Source organism: Carettochelys insculpta, chromosome 4, assembly GCF_033958435.1.
Source record: "Carettochelys insculpta isolate YL-2023 chromosome 4, ASM3395843v1, whole genome shotgun sequence".
NCBI classification, from domain to species: domain Eukaryota; kingdom Metazoa; phylum Chordata; order Testudines; family Carettochelyidae; genus Carettochelys; species Carettochelys insculpta.
The window spans coordinates 29,695,417-29,709,527 of record NC_134140.1 but is presented as its reverse complement, the minus strand read 5'-3'; the positions used below and the strand labels follow the sequence as shown (position 1 = coordinate 29,709,527).

Here is a 14,111-nt window from a genome sequence, read left to right as displayed (position 1 = left end):
TGAGAAGCTAACACATTAGGTATGGGAGGGGGGAGGACCAAAAGTTACAAGTTTCTGAAATAAATGGAGGTTAAAGTTTCAATGTCTAGTGCTGGAGATAACTCTGACAATAGTTTTAACCTTCCCTCTTGTAAGTAATTCATTATTACTTGCTTTAGTGTTTTGCCTTAATAAATAGTTAATAGGTCCATCTGTTTAAGTGAACCTTAATCTAACTCCCTCTTGCTTTATCTGAGTCTGGCCTATACTATTTTATAGCACTGCAGCCCAGCAAGCTGACCTAGGCCAGCTGCAATTGTTCTGTGGGTCTCTTATGAAAAGAAATTAACTGGGAGAAAAAAATCTTTTTTTTTTTTTTTCCTGATTTCCCACCCCCTGCCCTGACATAGAGGAGCCACAAAACACACAAAGCACAGGTGCAAATGTACCTTTCTCATACTAATATCACTCAAAGATGGTAATACTTCTGAATAGAAATACCTGAAATTGACTCTTTGAAGTTGTACATAGTTCAAAAGACTAGATGGACCAATCCTGCATCTTGATATTTTGTTTTATTTTATATAGGAAAATTGTAATCCCAGTGGAGGGCGCCATTGCACCTTGAGACACGATAATCTAAGTGATCCTGCGGCACTTTCTAGATTGACAGTTTGGAGCATAAGCTTTCATGGGGTGTCACAGGTCGTCCTTGTTCTCGAAGATAGACTAACATAGCTACCTCTCTGATACAATCTAAGTGCTGCATTTCCTCAATAAAGTCAGTCATTCTGAGCCTGGTTTAAAAAAAAAAAAATAAAATAAAAAGTGCGATTATCCTGTGTTTGATATAGAGGAGAAAATGTGCATGAGGCAAAAATTCATTCTGTTGAATTTGTATAGGTGTTCTAATATTTCTTACTCTATTAGAACTGCATATTTAAATTACTGAGATTTCTGCTGTTTTCTAGGGTGTCTTCCTTGTGTTGTAGCATGTCTAATGCAATATGTTGCTTATTTAGTTTTGCTTTGGAAACTGAGCAGAATGTGCACATTGTCATTGATTGCCAATGCACATTTCCTTATTTTGTTTGAAAGAGTCTTGATGCTTTTGAAAAATTACAAATCAGCAAACCAAATTGTTTTCTATTTGCAGCCCAAAGGAGCTCTGGAAAATGCATTAAAAGGACATGCAAACAGTATTCGGATGATTCATAACCAACAAGTTGTTCCACTGGAGCAATCCATGGTAAAAGGGTTATATTATGAAAATAGTTATGTTAGAAATATAGGTATTTTACAAATACTAGTGATCAGAAAATCAGCAATTAACTGTGCAGCTAAGAACTTTTCTTTTGTGCAAATTCCATATATTAAGTATTATTTTTCCAAAATATCCATTGCATTATATATGTAAATGAGGCTTATTTTTAAAAATATATAAAAATTAATATAAAAAATAAAAGCATAGTTAGATACATTTTAAACACGCGAATTTCATTAGTACAATGGTATTGCATAATATTATGAAAACCAAACTTTTCTTTATCCTTTTATTTTCTAGATATACATATGAGTTTTTATTAAAATGAGTAGGATAGGCAGAACTAAAAATCCACATTCTAACATCCATATTTTCGTTTTTCGCATTTCATTCATGCTGGGCAAAGAAAACAGTTGTAATTTTCACATTTATTTAATTGTTTTACTTTCTGGGTTTGGTACTATTAGAAATCCTGCAGTACATTTTATAGCTAAAAAAGAATCTTCCTGATCTTTCAGAATATGAGCCTGTTTCCTCTAACAGGCTTTGCTAGGCACTTTTTTTATTTTAAAGAATAGCAAGCTCAAACCACATCTCTTCCAGTTTTTCTCTGTATAAGTTTTTCAGCTTGTATTATTTTAGCCTCTAAGGACCCAGTTCTGTTAGGTGGTGATCATTTCCTGGAAAGCCCTGAGAAACTGTCTGAAATCACTGGCAAATGGGGAGCTCAACATCTTCCAAGGGGCTTTCAGTACCTCCCAGGACTGGGCCTTAATTTAGCAATTCATACATGTTCTGTATAGATATGTATTTCTATCCCTGTTTTCCTCTGGTAGAGAATTCTTGGGTCCTATGTTGGTCTGCTGATCCTTCACTTTTATCTCTTCTAATTAATCCTTAATTATTTTCATCTTTTCTCTTTTTCCAAAACTGACTGTCAAGAAATATGTAAAAGCTAGAGTAAGTGATTTTTCCTTTACAAAATTATAAAATATACTGTGCACAATGAACTTTAATTTTACCTGTTCTCCCTTATCCCCAGATAAGATACCCAGCCTTATTGCTACAAACATTAGTTGTATTTCAAGTCATCTAGCACACCTGTGCAGCTGTTCTGTACTTTAAGAAAAATATTGATTCCTTCCAAGAGTCTCTATTACACGTACTGGCTGCTATGTCCATTGGTTAGGCAATCATTTCTTAGCAAGTGCAAGTAATAAATCTATTAATATTATGCATATTAAGTGTTGTTGGTTCTGATTATCTAGATTTGTTCTTCTAGAAATACATTTTAGTAAAGCAAGAAGATTCTGACTAGTATCTTTTTTTTTTTTTTTTTTTTTTTTTTTTTTTTAAACCAGAGCACTTTAAATCAGAGCATTAGATTACTTCAGAGGACATCCTCTAACTTGACAGTAAGTTATAGTTTCTGGCAGTAAGTACATATTTTACTGTTGACTTTAAATCAACCCTGTCACAAGCATACAGGATATAACTTTGCAACATTTCTATTCTGACAGCTTTTCGGGGCAGGAAGACTGTGTAATACTTGGGAGTCCATCCCTAGTCCCTATCTAAGTCCCATTTTTTTAGGCAGCACTGTGATCTCTCAAACTGCTAGATCGTTGATGCCCAGCCCTGTAGCGACTTAAACTCATAGCCCCCAGATCTTTACCTCTGGGCATGTTCAGTGAAGCCTCACTGCAGGTATGGGGGTGCGTATCTCCCACTTAAGCCTCAGAGCAGCTCTCAGGCCTGGAAAAAATAGGCATTAGGCTGCCTATGTTATGTGTAAGGCCCAATCAGTTAAGTAGGCTTAGAGGTCCCTCTGGTGAATACACGCAAAACAATGCTGGGGAGGAGAGACGTTGTTACTGGAGTAGGTGTAGAAGCTTGTGGGAAGGATGGTCAGGTCTGGGTTGAGCAGGTGGATCAAGCATCCCACAGCTAGACAGGAACTCTGTGCCTGTTTGGAGAAAAAGGGGAGAACCACCCACACAACATTTAACACAGTGGTTAGGGAACTCCCTGGAGTATGGGAGATCCCCATGTTGTTTAAAGTCTTCTCCCCCCACCCCCTTCTCAAAGGGGAGAAGGAATGTGAACTGAGATCTTCCGTATCTCAGGGAGTGCCCTCCTCACTGGTCTGTTTGTATGGTGCAGCTCCCACAGTCTCTCCGATTAAAGTTGTTCTGCTTTTTCATTAAACAACCGAATAATTAAATCTTACTAGAGCAGTAAAGAAGCTGTTTTTGTTTTGGGTCCCACATACAACTTCGGCACCAAAACACTTATATTCCTGTTTCACTGGGTGCCAGCAGAGAGATGTACTGAGCTTAGGACTCGTCCCACTGAAGGCTAGCTTAGTTAATATCCCTACTAAGTGCATTTACTTTGTGGATCACAGTCTAATGCACCCCTGCCTCTCTATTCGTTGTTAGGGAGCCAAGGGATCTAACTCGGGGCAGGTATATACAAGGGGAGAAAATCTAAGATACACAACTCCAGCTGTTCCCACCACCCCCAGCAGGAGACTGACAGGAGAAACTCTCTGATTGACTTTCCTTACTCCTTGTGATAGCGAGGAGAGCCAGGGTCCACAGGTATGCCCCAAAACTTTGACACTCAGAAGCTCTAAATAGATTGGACTCTGGAAGATTGAGCGAAGCAGCTGACAAACCCTCAGGCTTTGTGTGTTACCAGTGTTCTTGTGAATTTTTTTCTCTAGGCACCCAAGTGTTGGACATTGCAAATGTGAGCATTACAATGCCCAAGTCCTTTTGCAGGTCTGAGCCAAAGAATCTCACAGCCTTGAACTCTAGTCTAGAGAGTACTAGATGCCTTTGTTTCCCCACTTCTTTGATTTCCCTCTGTAAAACGCTTGATGTGCAAAGTTTCATTGTTTTATTGGCAAGCAAGGTAGTTGGTGCCCAGGAGGCAGCTACAAAGCAAAAGATACTTGCGTGGCTGTTTTTAAACATGCAACTGCAGAGTTTTAATTCTCACTTATGAAAACCACATCATGTAAAATTGTTCTGAAATTATTTTGCTGTTACTCTGCTTTTGCTCTTAGTCATTGAGGTAGGGTTGCCTGCCTTCTCTATACATCAAAGATAAAACAAAATTAGCCCATTCATGTGCTTAATAAAAGATCTGCTGTCTTGTTATGCTGGACACCTCTTCCCCTGGCACAAGTGCACCTAACTTATCCACTTCCTCTTGCAATCTCTGCCAAACTGCAGGAAGCTTGAGCTTGACAGGGCTTCCCTAAAGCAGCCCACCTGCTTCCCTTCTCCATAGCCACTGGTAGTTGACAGCCCAGGGAGCAGCTGCCTTTGTGCTCTGCTAATCTCACAAGAATCAGAAAAAGGGGTAGAGAGTGTCCTCCTGGGAGGCATTTTACCACCAACCTGACATGGCTCCTGTGGTGACAGTCCAACCCCAGCCATGCTGGAGCAGTTATGTAGCCCTGATTGTTTATCTGCTTTTCTCACCATTTTCACACCCGTGCACAGCAGCTGAGCAGCTGCACAAAATTCATTCAGAACTTGAAAGTCCTGGACCTGGATGGACAGGGAAGAGAAGCTGGTGATTGTGAGGTTGTGGGGAAGAGACAGAAGGTTAGAAGCTCTTCTTAAATTCACCTATAGTGTAAGGCTGAGAGGACATCCTCCTTTTTGCATGTTGGGGATCTGTCAGGTTTTTTGTTATGAAAAGCTGTGTGGCTTTATAAAGCAAAAGAAGCGATGGGGTAGGGAGGAATGTGGGAAGGAACCAAAATGTTTTAATATTAACCAGTCTACAGGAGTAGTCCACGGCTGAGATACTGTTTGGCCCTGTTCTCCTTTTCACATCAGCTGTCAGTCTTCCGGGTGAGTATAGACACAGCCTATGAACTAGGGTACAAGAAAGACAATGGTAGCAGTATTATAACTACTTTGAAAGGGCTTAGCTATCTTGTGGACATTCTTTTTGCAGGTAAAAGTAAAAAATGTGATAAGTGCTGTTGATGCTGCTCAGCTTCTCATAAACAACGATGCTTCACTGGTTATTGTCCAGGTAAATGTTCTTACATTCTGACAGGTTGAATGAATGAATGGTGTAGTGAAGGCTCTATATGAGGGGGGTTGTTTATTTTATCTATTTGTTTTTTTAGGAAACTAAAAAGTACATGGATATGATAATAGGCTACTTCGAACAGTATGTTGAATGGATCAAGGAGTCGGTAAGGTGCATTTACTACTTTAAGAGAACTGTGGCAAAGCATGTAAAAAATCTAAAATTGAAAGATGTACTCTGTTTTAAAGTTTGTCTTTTACCATTTGTGTTCAGAATTGGGGGCGGGGGAGTACAAATTATTACTGTATTTACAATAATTGGAGTTTCACTATAATTGCAGTAGAATGGAAGCAGTTCCTTGTTTTTGTGCATTGCCGTGTGCAAAATGCAGCTGTAATTAGTGATGGTTTTCTAGGGGGCAAGAGGAAGAGATCCTGTTTGTACGTTTTATCTCACTGAAATATTTCATGTTTTTGTTCCCCTTTTGAGGAAAGAAAAAAAATGCACAATTCTACCGTGCACAGAAAGTTAATTCTTCAAGGCATGACTTGTGCTCTGGGGATGGAATATATTTCAGGAATTTGCTTAAGGAGGCGGGGGTGGGGGCAGGCATGCCTTCAGTAAATGACACACACAGCTTGTTCCAGGTGTGGCAGGGTTTTTCATAATGAATTACTTGAACATGGTATTTTCAATCTGTTGTAGATTACCATGGATGTAGCAGCATGCAAGCCTATTGCCAACGTGATAGACACTGCAGTAGATATCTTTTTATGCAGCTATGTAATTGATTCTGTGGTAAGAAATATTTCCCATTCTTCAGAACCAGGGCCTTTAAATGTGCAATTCTTGCTTGTATTTACAGCAGACTGTGACCGTAAACCTCCGTATTTCATGCTTTGACTAAATTGTTCTGATGAGGGAGCTTCTCAGAATCTGAGATTAGCCAAGGAGGAGGTGTTTTGAGCTGGATTAAATTTAGTTTCAGGTCTAATCTGAGTCTGAAACCACTCCAAGGCTGGAGTTTTAATACATTCCCATGAAACTTGTCACAATAGCAGAAATCCTGCAAAATCCGCTGTTCTTGGGGAAACTCGAATATGGCAAGATCAGAGTTCTCATTCTGGCAGTGAACTTGAATTAAAACTGTTTTGGGAGGACATCCTGCTTTGGGGACTTGAATCTGAACTCCTTTGAAATTCAGAGAGGGTTGGATCTGACCCATTCCATCTTTGACCCATCTCCACTCTGAAAATATAAGAGTAAGGAAAGTATTGAAGAAAAAGATTTCCACAAACATCTTAGCTGAAATCTTGAAAATGTGAGTGAGGAAACGGAGCTCTTTTCAGAAAGCCTGTAGAAAATAAGTCTTGATTCATTCATGTATGTGGGTATGTCTGAGGTGGTTTTTTTTTTTTTTCCTCATCTCCCAGAGGAGAGGATGTGTATGGTAAAGGAAACCACACATCTGTATACTGCCTAAAAGTTCTCCCCACCAATTCTTTTTTCCCCTCAACCCGTCTGAAGCAAGAAGCTGTATATAAGAACCACATCTACTTTTTTGAAGTAGCCAGAAGTGCTCTAATTCTGCTAATGTTAAACTCTGGACCTTGCTGTCCTCCCAGAACCAAATCTGAATCACTTACTGACGTGCACAAACTGCAGAGCTTTCTTCTGTCTTGCAGAAACCAAGTAGGGAAAAAATCCCTCACTAAATCAGTTAACTGTGGAGGAGTCAATCTTTCATGATGAAAGATCCCAGCTGGACCCACATACAAGTCAAAGCAGCCTCCAGTTCATAGGAATTGGGTTTAATACATCATTTTTAATGGCTGGGGCCAGACTCATTTTTGAATTGAGGCAGTCAAGTCAAACCTAATGTGCTGAAAACTCAGCTTGCCATGGGGAACATGAATAAGGCCACTACTGTTAAATATCCAAGCAGGGAAAAAACCAGGACTGGTGGGTTTCTCTCTAGGGACTCAAAATGTCTCCAGAGTTGGTTGGTTGAGTAATACTGTTCTGCAGATGGCCCAACAAATGATACTTCATGACAGCCTCTCATTATAGGGTCCAGCCATGGACCATGCTAATGACTTCTGCTGTATGCTTCAAGAAACCACGTAATTGGCAATCAAAAAGTAATAAGGGTGGTAATTTTAGCTGCTAAATAAAAGCTAAGTTAGTTAGAGATTGTACAAGGTGGGTGAGTCCTAAAAAAAAAAATGCGTGTGGGCTGGGGGAACAATCAGTGGCTTATAAAGTGTTTTATTGGGTGGTTTGTTTTTTGTCATCTTCTAGAATGCCTTCTGGTTTGGTTTGGGAGGCTGTTCAATATTTTTAATTCCTGCCATAATTTGTGCTGTAAAACTATCCAAATACTATCGTAGAATGGATACAGAGGATGTGTATGATGAGTAAGTATATGACATTAATACTTTCCTGCAAATCATAGTATTGTATGTAAAATAAGTGAAGCAGTATTTAAGCCTTCCCTTTTGACACAATGAGCACCACAGCGTTTTCTGAAAGATATGAGCTCTCATCCTGCAGTGTGATCAACACAAGCGGACGTTGATTCAGTAAGGGCCCTGTATGGCTATGGCAGGATCTGCCTGTGCAAAGTTCATTGTGGGTTCAGGGTTTCACACCTTATTTAAAAATATTCCCAGATCATCTTTGCTCAGCTGTAGCATTTAGGTAACTTATACCTGCTTTCTAGTTTCCTTGTGTTGAATTTTCTTTTTTTGCTCAAAATCCTGATTGTCCCTAACCAGTATTTCCTTTTCACTTGCAGTTCTTCTGTCTCAGGGACTTGGCATTTCACTTTATGATAACTGTTTTTACTTATTTTCACTTTACTATTTATCCTGTTCTTTATTTTAGCTATTGTTCAGTAAATCTCTACTCTTCATTTTTTTCAGATCATTTTATTTCACATTGCTCAATTTACATTGTACATTCACTACTGAATACAGCAGCAAGATATGCACTGCTATTGCAAATAATCACATGCTAGTATGTTGAAGTTGATTTCTCATTTTTTTTTTTTTTAGTGTTGACACTATACCCATGAAAAAGTAAGACACTTTTTTACTGGTATTTGTTTAAAATTATTTTACTAAGGTGTGAGGGTTAATATTCAGAATGTATTTCTTCATTATAAAAAGTAGCTTCTTTTGGTTGATTGTTTTGTAATATTGGGATACAACTGAACATAATTATCTCCATTAAATTCAACATTTAGAACATGCATTTTATCGCATTATTTGATATTTAGTACCAGTAAGGTTGCAAATTAAAGACTGTCTAGTGAACAAACAACATATTTTTACTACATTAGTCATTCATTTACATGTCTTTGTAGCCATTTTGTGCATACTGCATTTTATAGTTTTTTTGGTGTATTTATTTTTGTTACAGTATGGAAAATGGTAATAACAGTTATCATAAAGAACATTTATATGGTATACACAACCCTGTTATGACAAGGTAAACCAAGTCTGGGATCTGCATGCCTTCATGTTTCCTTGCTTTGCGTACTTTGCTAATGAGCTGTCCAGTTTTCTGCATGCTTTAAAGTGACTTTCATTTTGTTTGTGGTTGGGTTTTTTGTTTTTTTTGTTTGCATGGTACTTACTATAACAAGTGGTGATGCTGAATTCTTTGAATATGCCTACATAGCATAGATATTGTAATAGTATCCAGTCATTTAACTATTGAGCTCCTAAGTTTAAAGGACCCAAAATACTTCTATGACATGGTGGCCCTGAAACGGTAGTTATTAAAATACTCTGTATAGAAATTAAAAGGCTGTGGGGTACAAGTTCACTTTTTCCTTCTTTTTTTCATACCCAAGTCTGTAGGTCTGACTATAAATTGATGCCCAGTACATGTCACTATCATGTGAGATGTTAATAAATTATTCCTTTTTAATTTCTTGAGGTTTTAGATCTTTTTCATATGTATAGAAGTAGGCTAAGTAGAACAAGCTGGACTAGAGAATTGCAAGATGAAGAGGAAATGCTTGTGTGAGGGGAAAAACAGAAGGGTGGGGTTAAGACGTTCTCCCTAAGTCAGATCTATAGTGTTGAACTGATTTATCTTAGTATTTCCTTTTACCCCAAAACAAGCCTTTAGAATAAGACTGCGCTATAATGAAACTAAACCCATTTTCTCTAATTTAAAAACTTCACTAAGTACTTCTTTGTAGAGCACATGTATGTTTCAGACATGGGCATGATTGGTGGTCATACTAATGACAGCTGACAGTATCATGACAGTCATTCTGAAGACAGTATGTTTAGTCCTTTTGTTAGAACAGAAAAATATATTTCTGTGTTCTCTTTAGCTCGGTGGAACAGTGGTAGCAGTTATCGGGAACACCAGGAGTAAGTAATGAACCTTTTAAAAATTTATTTCAACATCTGTCCAGCGCTTCCTCCATTTTTAAAAAAAAAAAAAAAAAAAAAAGAAAAAGCTCCTACACTTATAGCAGCATGATTATTGGTAGGGTAAAAAAGTTTATCTGACATATCTGTGACCCTTAAAAGCCATGTATGTATATAGCATTATATCTGAATTATATTGTAATGCTACCTCAATGTATTTTTTACTGATTTTTTTTTTTTTTTTTTTTTTTCTTGCGACTTTTATTTTCAGCCTATAAATGAGGCATAAGAGTCTTCAAGAAGAAAGCACGAAATTCTTGCAGCCATACTGGGAGCTGACTTCACCATCCAAATCCCACGCTACTTGTTCTGTGTGGCTTGTACAGGAAATCAGTCTTGAATCAAGAAAACCATATTTCATGTTATGCCATTAACGATGTACAAAATGCCCAAGCGCTTCCTCTTGTTTGTTACTGTTCAAGACTTGAACTAAAGTGGTTTGGTTTTTTACTTTTTACACTGGGATTTCTATTGCACATCACTGTAGATATGTTAATGTGACTTACATAAATTTTGCTTAAAGTTAACCACCCTACCATGATTACTCAAGTACTTAATTTACCATTTTGTTGGGGATTTGTTAAATACAGTATATACACATTTGCATAAAACACATTTTGTATAATCTTTTGTATATACATTTTCTTAAAATTGTTTTAGCTAAATTTTTGATATTGTATAATGTACCTCACAGATGAAATTATCAGCATGATCATTGTTGACTTCTGGTGCTCTTGGACAACTACTTTGGAATGAACTTAAATGTCTGGGATATGCATTCTCTCCTGTCTCTGAAAATTAATTTATTTGCAGCTTTTTCTCCCTCTGAGTTATTTAATGTGATGACTTTTAAATAGAGCTAAAAGGGCATTTGCAGAGAGACTCATTTAAAACTACAATTTTTTTGTGTATGGAACTGCTTCGAGTTTGAGTAATACTCTAATTAGAGCATAAGAGATGCCATAAAGTTGGTAATATTTAGAATGCTTCATTTCCAACTCAAGTTGCAAATAAGCAGACAGCAATCTTATTTTTGCTAACTTTAAATTTAAACTTTCTGCATAGGAATTTGCACACTTCTAGGAGATTGTTTGTTTTTATATCTCAGTAGTTCAGAGCATTGCCTTGAATTTAGACATGGGACTAGTGTTGCTCGGTTATATGACACAAATCCACTTAAACGGCTGTAAATGTCTACCCTACAAAAATAAAGCACGGGGATATAAAAGATGGAAGAACTGGTTATCTTGAACTGAAGAGCAAACTGATTATATTACAATATTCTTAATTATGTTTCCAGAAAAGTTAATTCCCTAAAAATCAGGGAGATCCCCAAGAACATAAAACTGATATCATTTAGTTCTGTTTTTATCTGGAATAACTTAGTTTTTTCACTCTTTGGTCAGAGATGGAAATATTTCTATGTGAATATGTAGTGTGTACACGCAGAGACAGATACATAAATGTATATGTTCAGAATTGTAGAATTTAAAAAGTTTATTTTTAATTTGAGAGAGTATTCCAAATCCACTTAAATAAAAAGAACTTGTTTAACTAATGTGTGGTTCATATATAACTATTTTAGTCTGAGCATGTTTGAGGACTGTTGGAAGTGTTAAGATGAGGCTGAGATCACACTGGGCCGCACATTTGTGGGGAAGTCATTAAACTTGCCCCATGTCATACTGAGCATGTCTAAACAACAAAGAAAAACGTATGGCTCGCCTATGCCAGGTGACTCTGGCATGGGCTGCAGGACTGCTTCATTGCTCTGCAGGCTTCTGGGCTCAGGCTGAAGCACGGGCTCTGGGATCCTGCAGGGTGAGAGGGACCCAGAACTCTGGTTACAACCACGTTCCAGAAGTTGCCACAGCAAGGAAGTAACCTGAATCCCATGAGCCAGAGTGTCCTAAACACTTTCCTTTGTTAAGGAACGTGCAGTTGATTTTCCACAGAATTTCTGTTTTCAGTATTGGCACAATCAAGTACAAAAGCCACATACCTGCCAGTGCTAATTCCATTTTAAAAAAAAAAAATCGGGGTGTACCAAAAATCCATTTTAGTAACTGAATAACGTTTAATCTTTGGGACTAAACCTCATGGACTTGATTTGCTTGAGCTTCTGGCTTTTTGTGGCCCAAACATATAGCTGTAAAATAGCTGGAGAGTGGAAAATATCTAACATGAAATGTGACGTGTGCATTTTGGGTAGGAATGTGCTTTTCAGTTATACAACTGTCTTGCTCTGTATAGCTGCAGGATGTCTTGCTACCTTCTTGGGAGTTCACAGGTTATTTGGCATTCCCTTAAGCTATAAATTATGGGCATGTGCTTACACTAGGGTGGTTTCTTAAAAAAAATACAGCCCACCTTAAGAGAGACTTCTTTGTGTATCAAACCTTTAAATTGTGAGCAGACAGTTACTTGTTTCTTTTGCTTTTTTGAACTGGGCTGCATCCAGATCTTAGTCTGTGATTCACCATGAAGACTGTCAGTCTTCTTCTCATGATGTTTTGTTGCATGGGAGGATTGGGACAGAAACAGGCACAAAAGAAAAGGAACAACGGTGAAGAAATCCATTTTCAGACTAAAGTCAAAGATGCTTGCACAATGAATATGAGTGGTAATGGGGAAACGAAACTCAGAATTGAATGCAAAAACCAAGGCAAGTCTTACTGGTGTGAATATACTGGCAAACCGTCTATTTGTCGTCCTTTCAATAACAATCCAAAGGTTTACTGGAACCAGATTGTCCTTGAACTTAGAAAACTCCCAAATGCTTGCCAGTCTGCCCTAGTGCTGAAACCCACCATGTGCCAAAAAGCATCCACTGATGCTCACATGAAACAAGTAGCTACCAGCCTGAAGCCAAACCAGAATCCTAACTGGCAAACAGATACAGCCAAGCAGAGGAAATCAGCCCAGAAACCCTTCACTTCTCAGAAGCAAGTCAAAGAGATCCAAGCAGGGAAAAGCTCTGCCAAAAAAGCAGGGAGACCTAAACCATCCATGCCACCTCTTGTGAAGCCAACACAGCAGGGACAAGGCTCTGAAAATGACACAGAATCAATGAAGCTGGCACGAGAACATTGCTGGGAATCGCTGCATACTTTCTGCTCCTACATCATCAGCATCTTCAGAGGTTAAGAATTGCTTCAGGTAAAGCTCACTCTTCTATACCATACAACCATAACAATCTCTCCCAAGTAGTTTTTCTTAATTTAAGCTCAGGCTCTTTATAGGATATGAATAGGGATAGTATGCTGCGTAATGAGTTCAGAAACTCTATCTTATAGGAAGAATTTATTCACATTGTAGAGTTAAGCTTTTTTACTGTTAGGTGACCTAGGGCCTGATTTCAGGTGTTGAAAAGCATAATATCCCATTTGCAGTCAGCAGGAGTTGTGGGTCCCTCAAGGCTTAAAATGAGTGCCTGCTCTAAGTTATTTCCTAATACACAACTCTGTGATACAATTCTTAACCAGCAACCTTAACCTAGCAAACTAGGTTTCCCCCAAAGGCAAGATGCTTTGATTTTAAAGTAATGAATTGGCATAATTTTTCTATATATTGCATGTATCTAAAAGCACAACTTACAGGACATTCAGGTTCTGAGAACATAAGGGCTGTTTACTGAAACTACTTAATATTTAACTTTTTTAATCAATTTTATGGAGTTTAGAATAGTTACTTTAACAACACACAAACCAAAACTGATGGCAATTGAATATTTCTTGTGGAAATAAGAAATCACTTGCTAAACCTTTGCTGTTCTTAGTTTCGGCTTAAAGACAAAACTTTCCCAGAAGCAACTGGAGTTGTGCCCCCTTATGTTTTACCTCACACTATCAACAACTGGCTAAAAACCTGCCAGTTTCCACAAAAGGAAACTTACAGCATGAGCTAGAATATTAGTTAATTTTAGGTATGTTTTAGACTGAAGATCCTAAATGCGCTTAAGGCAAATTGCTATGTGACTAATTTTTATTTTCTTTTGCAGAGCAAATTTCTTACAGCTGAAGAGTGTTTTCTCCCACTGGAGTTTGATGCTATTTTTTACGTTAAGTTTTTGTTTCAAAATGGGACCATTGCTACAAATCTTGTAGCTACTTTTTTTTCCTTTGCACTTTTGAAATTGAATGGTTTTTGACGAGTTTAAGACAATCGCCAAAAATGTTTTTAAATTGGGAGGATTGTGCTAAAAGTATTAAACTCTTCTGTGTAAATTCTTTGATTCTTCTAGTTATTAATTCTATTGCTAGGAACATGACTCCATATGTATTCTGAGATTCCAGGTCGATTTTTGAAGCGCTTTACTTTGCTACTTCATACTGTTGGTACAACTTGATTTTAATGAG

The 14,111-nt window shown here is 37.8% G+C and overlaps 2 protein-coding genes across 6 annotated transcripts in view; both read left to right on the top strand.

Moving 5' to 3' along the window:
- Positions 1–11,301, top strand: part of PROM1 (prominin 1) — a 77,823-nt gene extending 66,522 nt beyond the window's left edge. For 2 of the 5 annotated variants that reach the window (XM_074991746.1, XM_074991742.1), the window contains 11 exons: positions 1,136–1,228; positions 2,605–2,658; positions 4,762–4,863; positions 5,222–5,302; positions 5,400–5,468; positions 6,008–6,100; positions 7,604–7,719; positions 8,359–8,382; positions 8,726–8,794; positions 9,654–9,693; positions 9,965–11,301. In XM_074991746.1, the coding sequence (XP_074847847.1) occupies positions 1,136–1,228; positions 2,605–2,658; positions 4,762–4,863; positions 5,222–5,302; positions 5,400–5,468; positions 6,008–6,100; positions 7,604–7,719; positions 8,359–8,382; positions 8,726–8,794; positions 9,654–9,672 (720 nt within the window). In that variant the 3' untranslated portion in view covers positions 9,673–9,693; positions 9,965–11,301. The remainder of the gene's footprint in view (positions 1–1,135; positions 1,229–2,604; positions 2,659–4,761; positions 4,864–5,221; positions 5,303–5,399; positions 5,469–6,007; positions 6,101–7,603; positions 7,720–8,358; positions 8,383–8,725; positions 8,795–9,653; positions 9,694–9,964) is intronic. The other 3 variants (XM_074991744.1, XM_074991743.1, XM_074991745.1) reach the window with 3 other exon arrangements.
- Positions 11,302–11,872: 571 nt separating this feature from the next.
- On the top strand, positions 11,873–13,798 carry FGFBP2 (fibroblast growth factor binding protein 2). Its single transcript, XM_074991741.1, has 2 exons — positions 11,873–12,912; positions 13,754–13,798. Exon 1 carries the CDS (start codon positions 12,235–12,237, stop codon positions 12,898–12,900), a length of 666 nt encoding a protein of 221 aa, XP_074847842.1. The 5' UTR covers positions 11,873–12,234; the 3' UTR covers positions 12,901–12,912; positions 13,754–13,798.
- Positions 13,799–14,111: the final 313 nt, after the last annotated feature.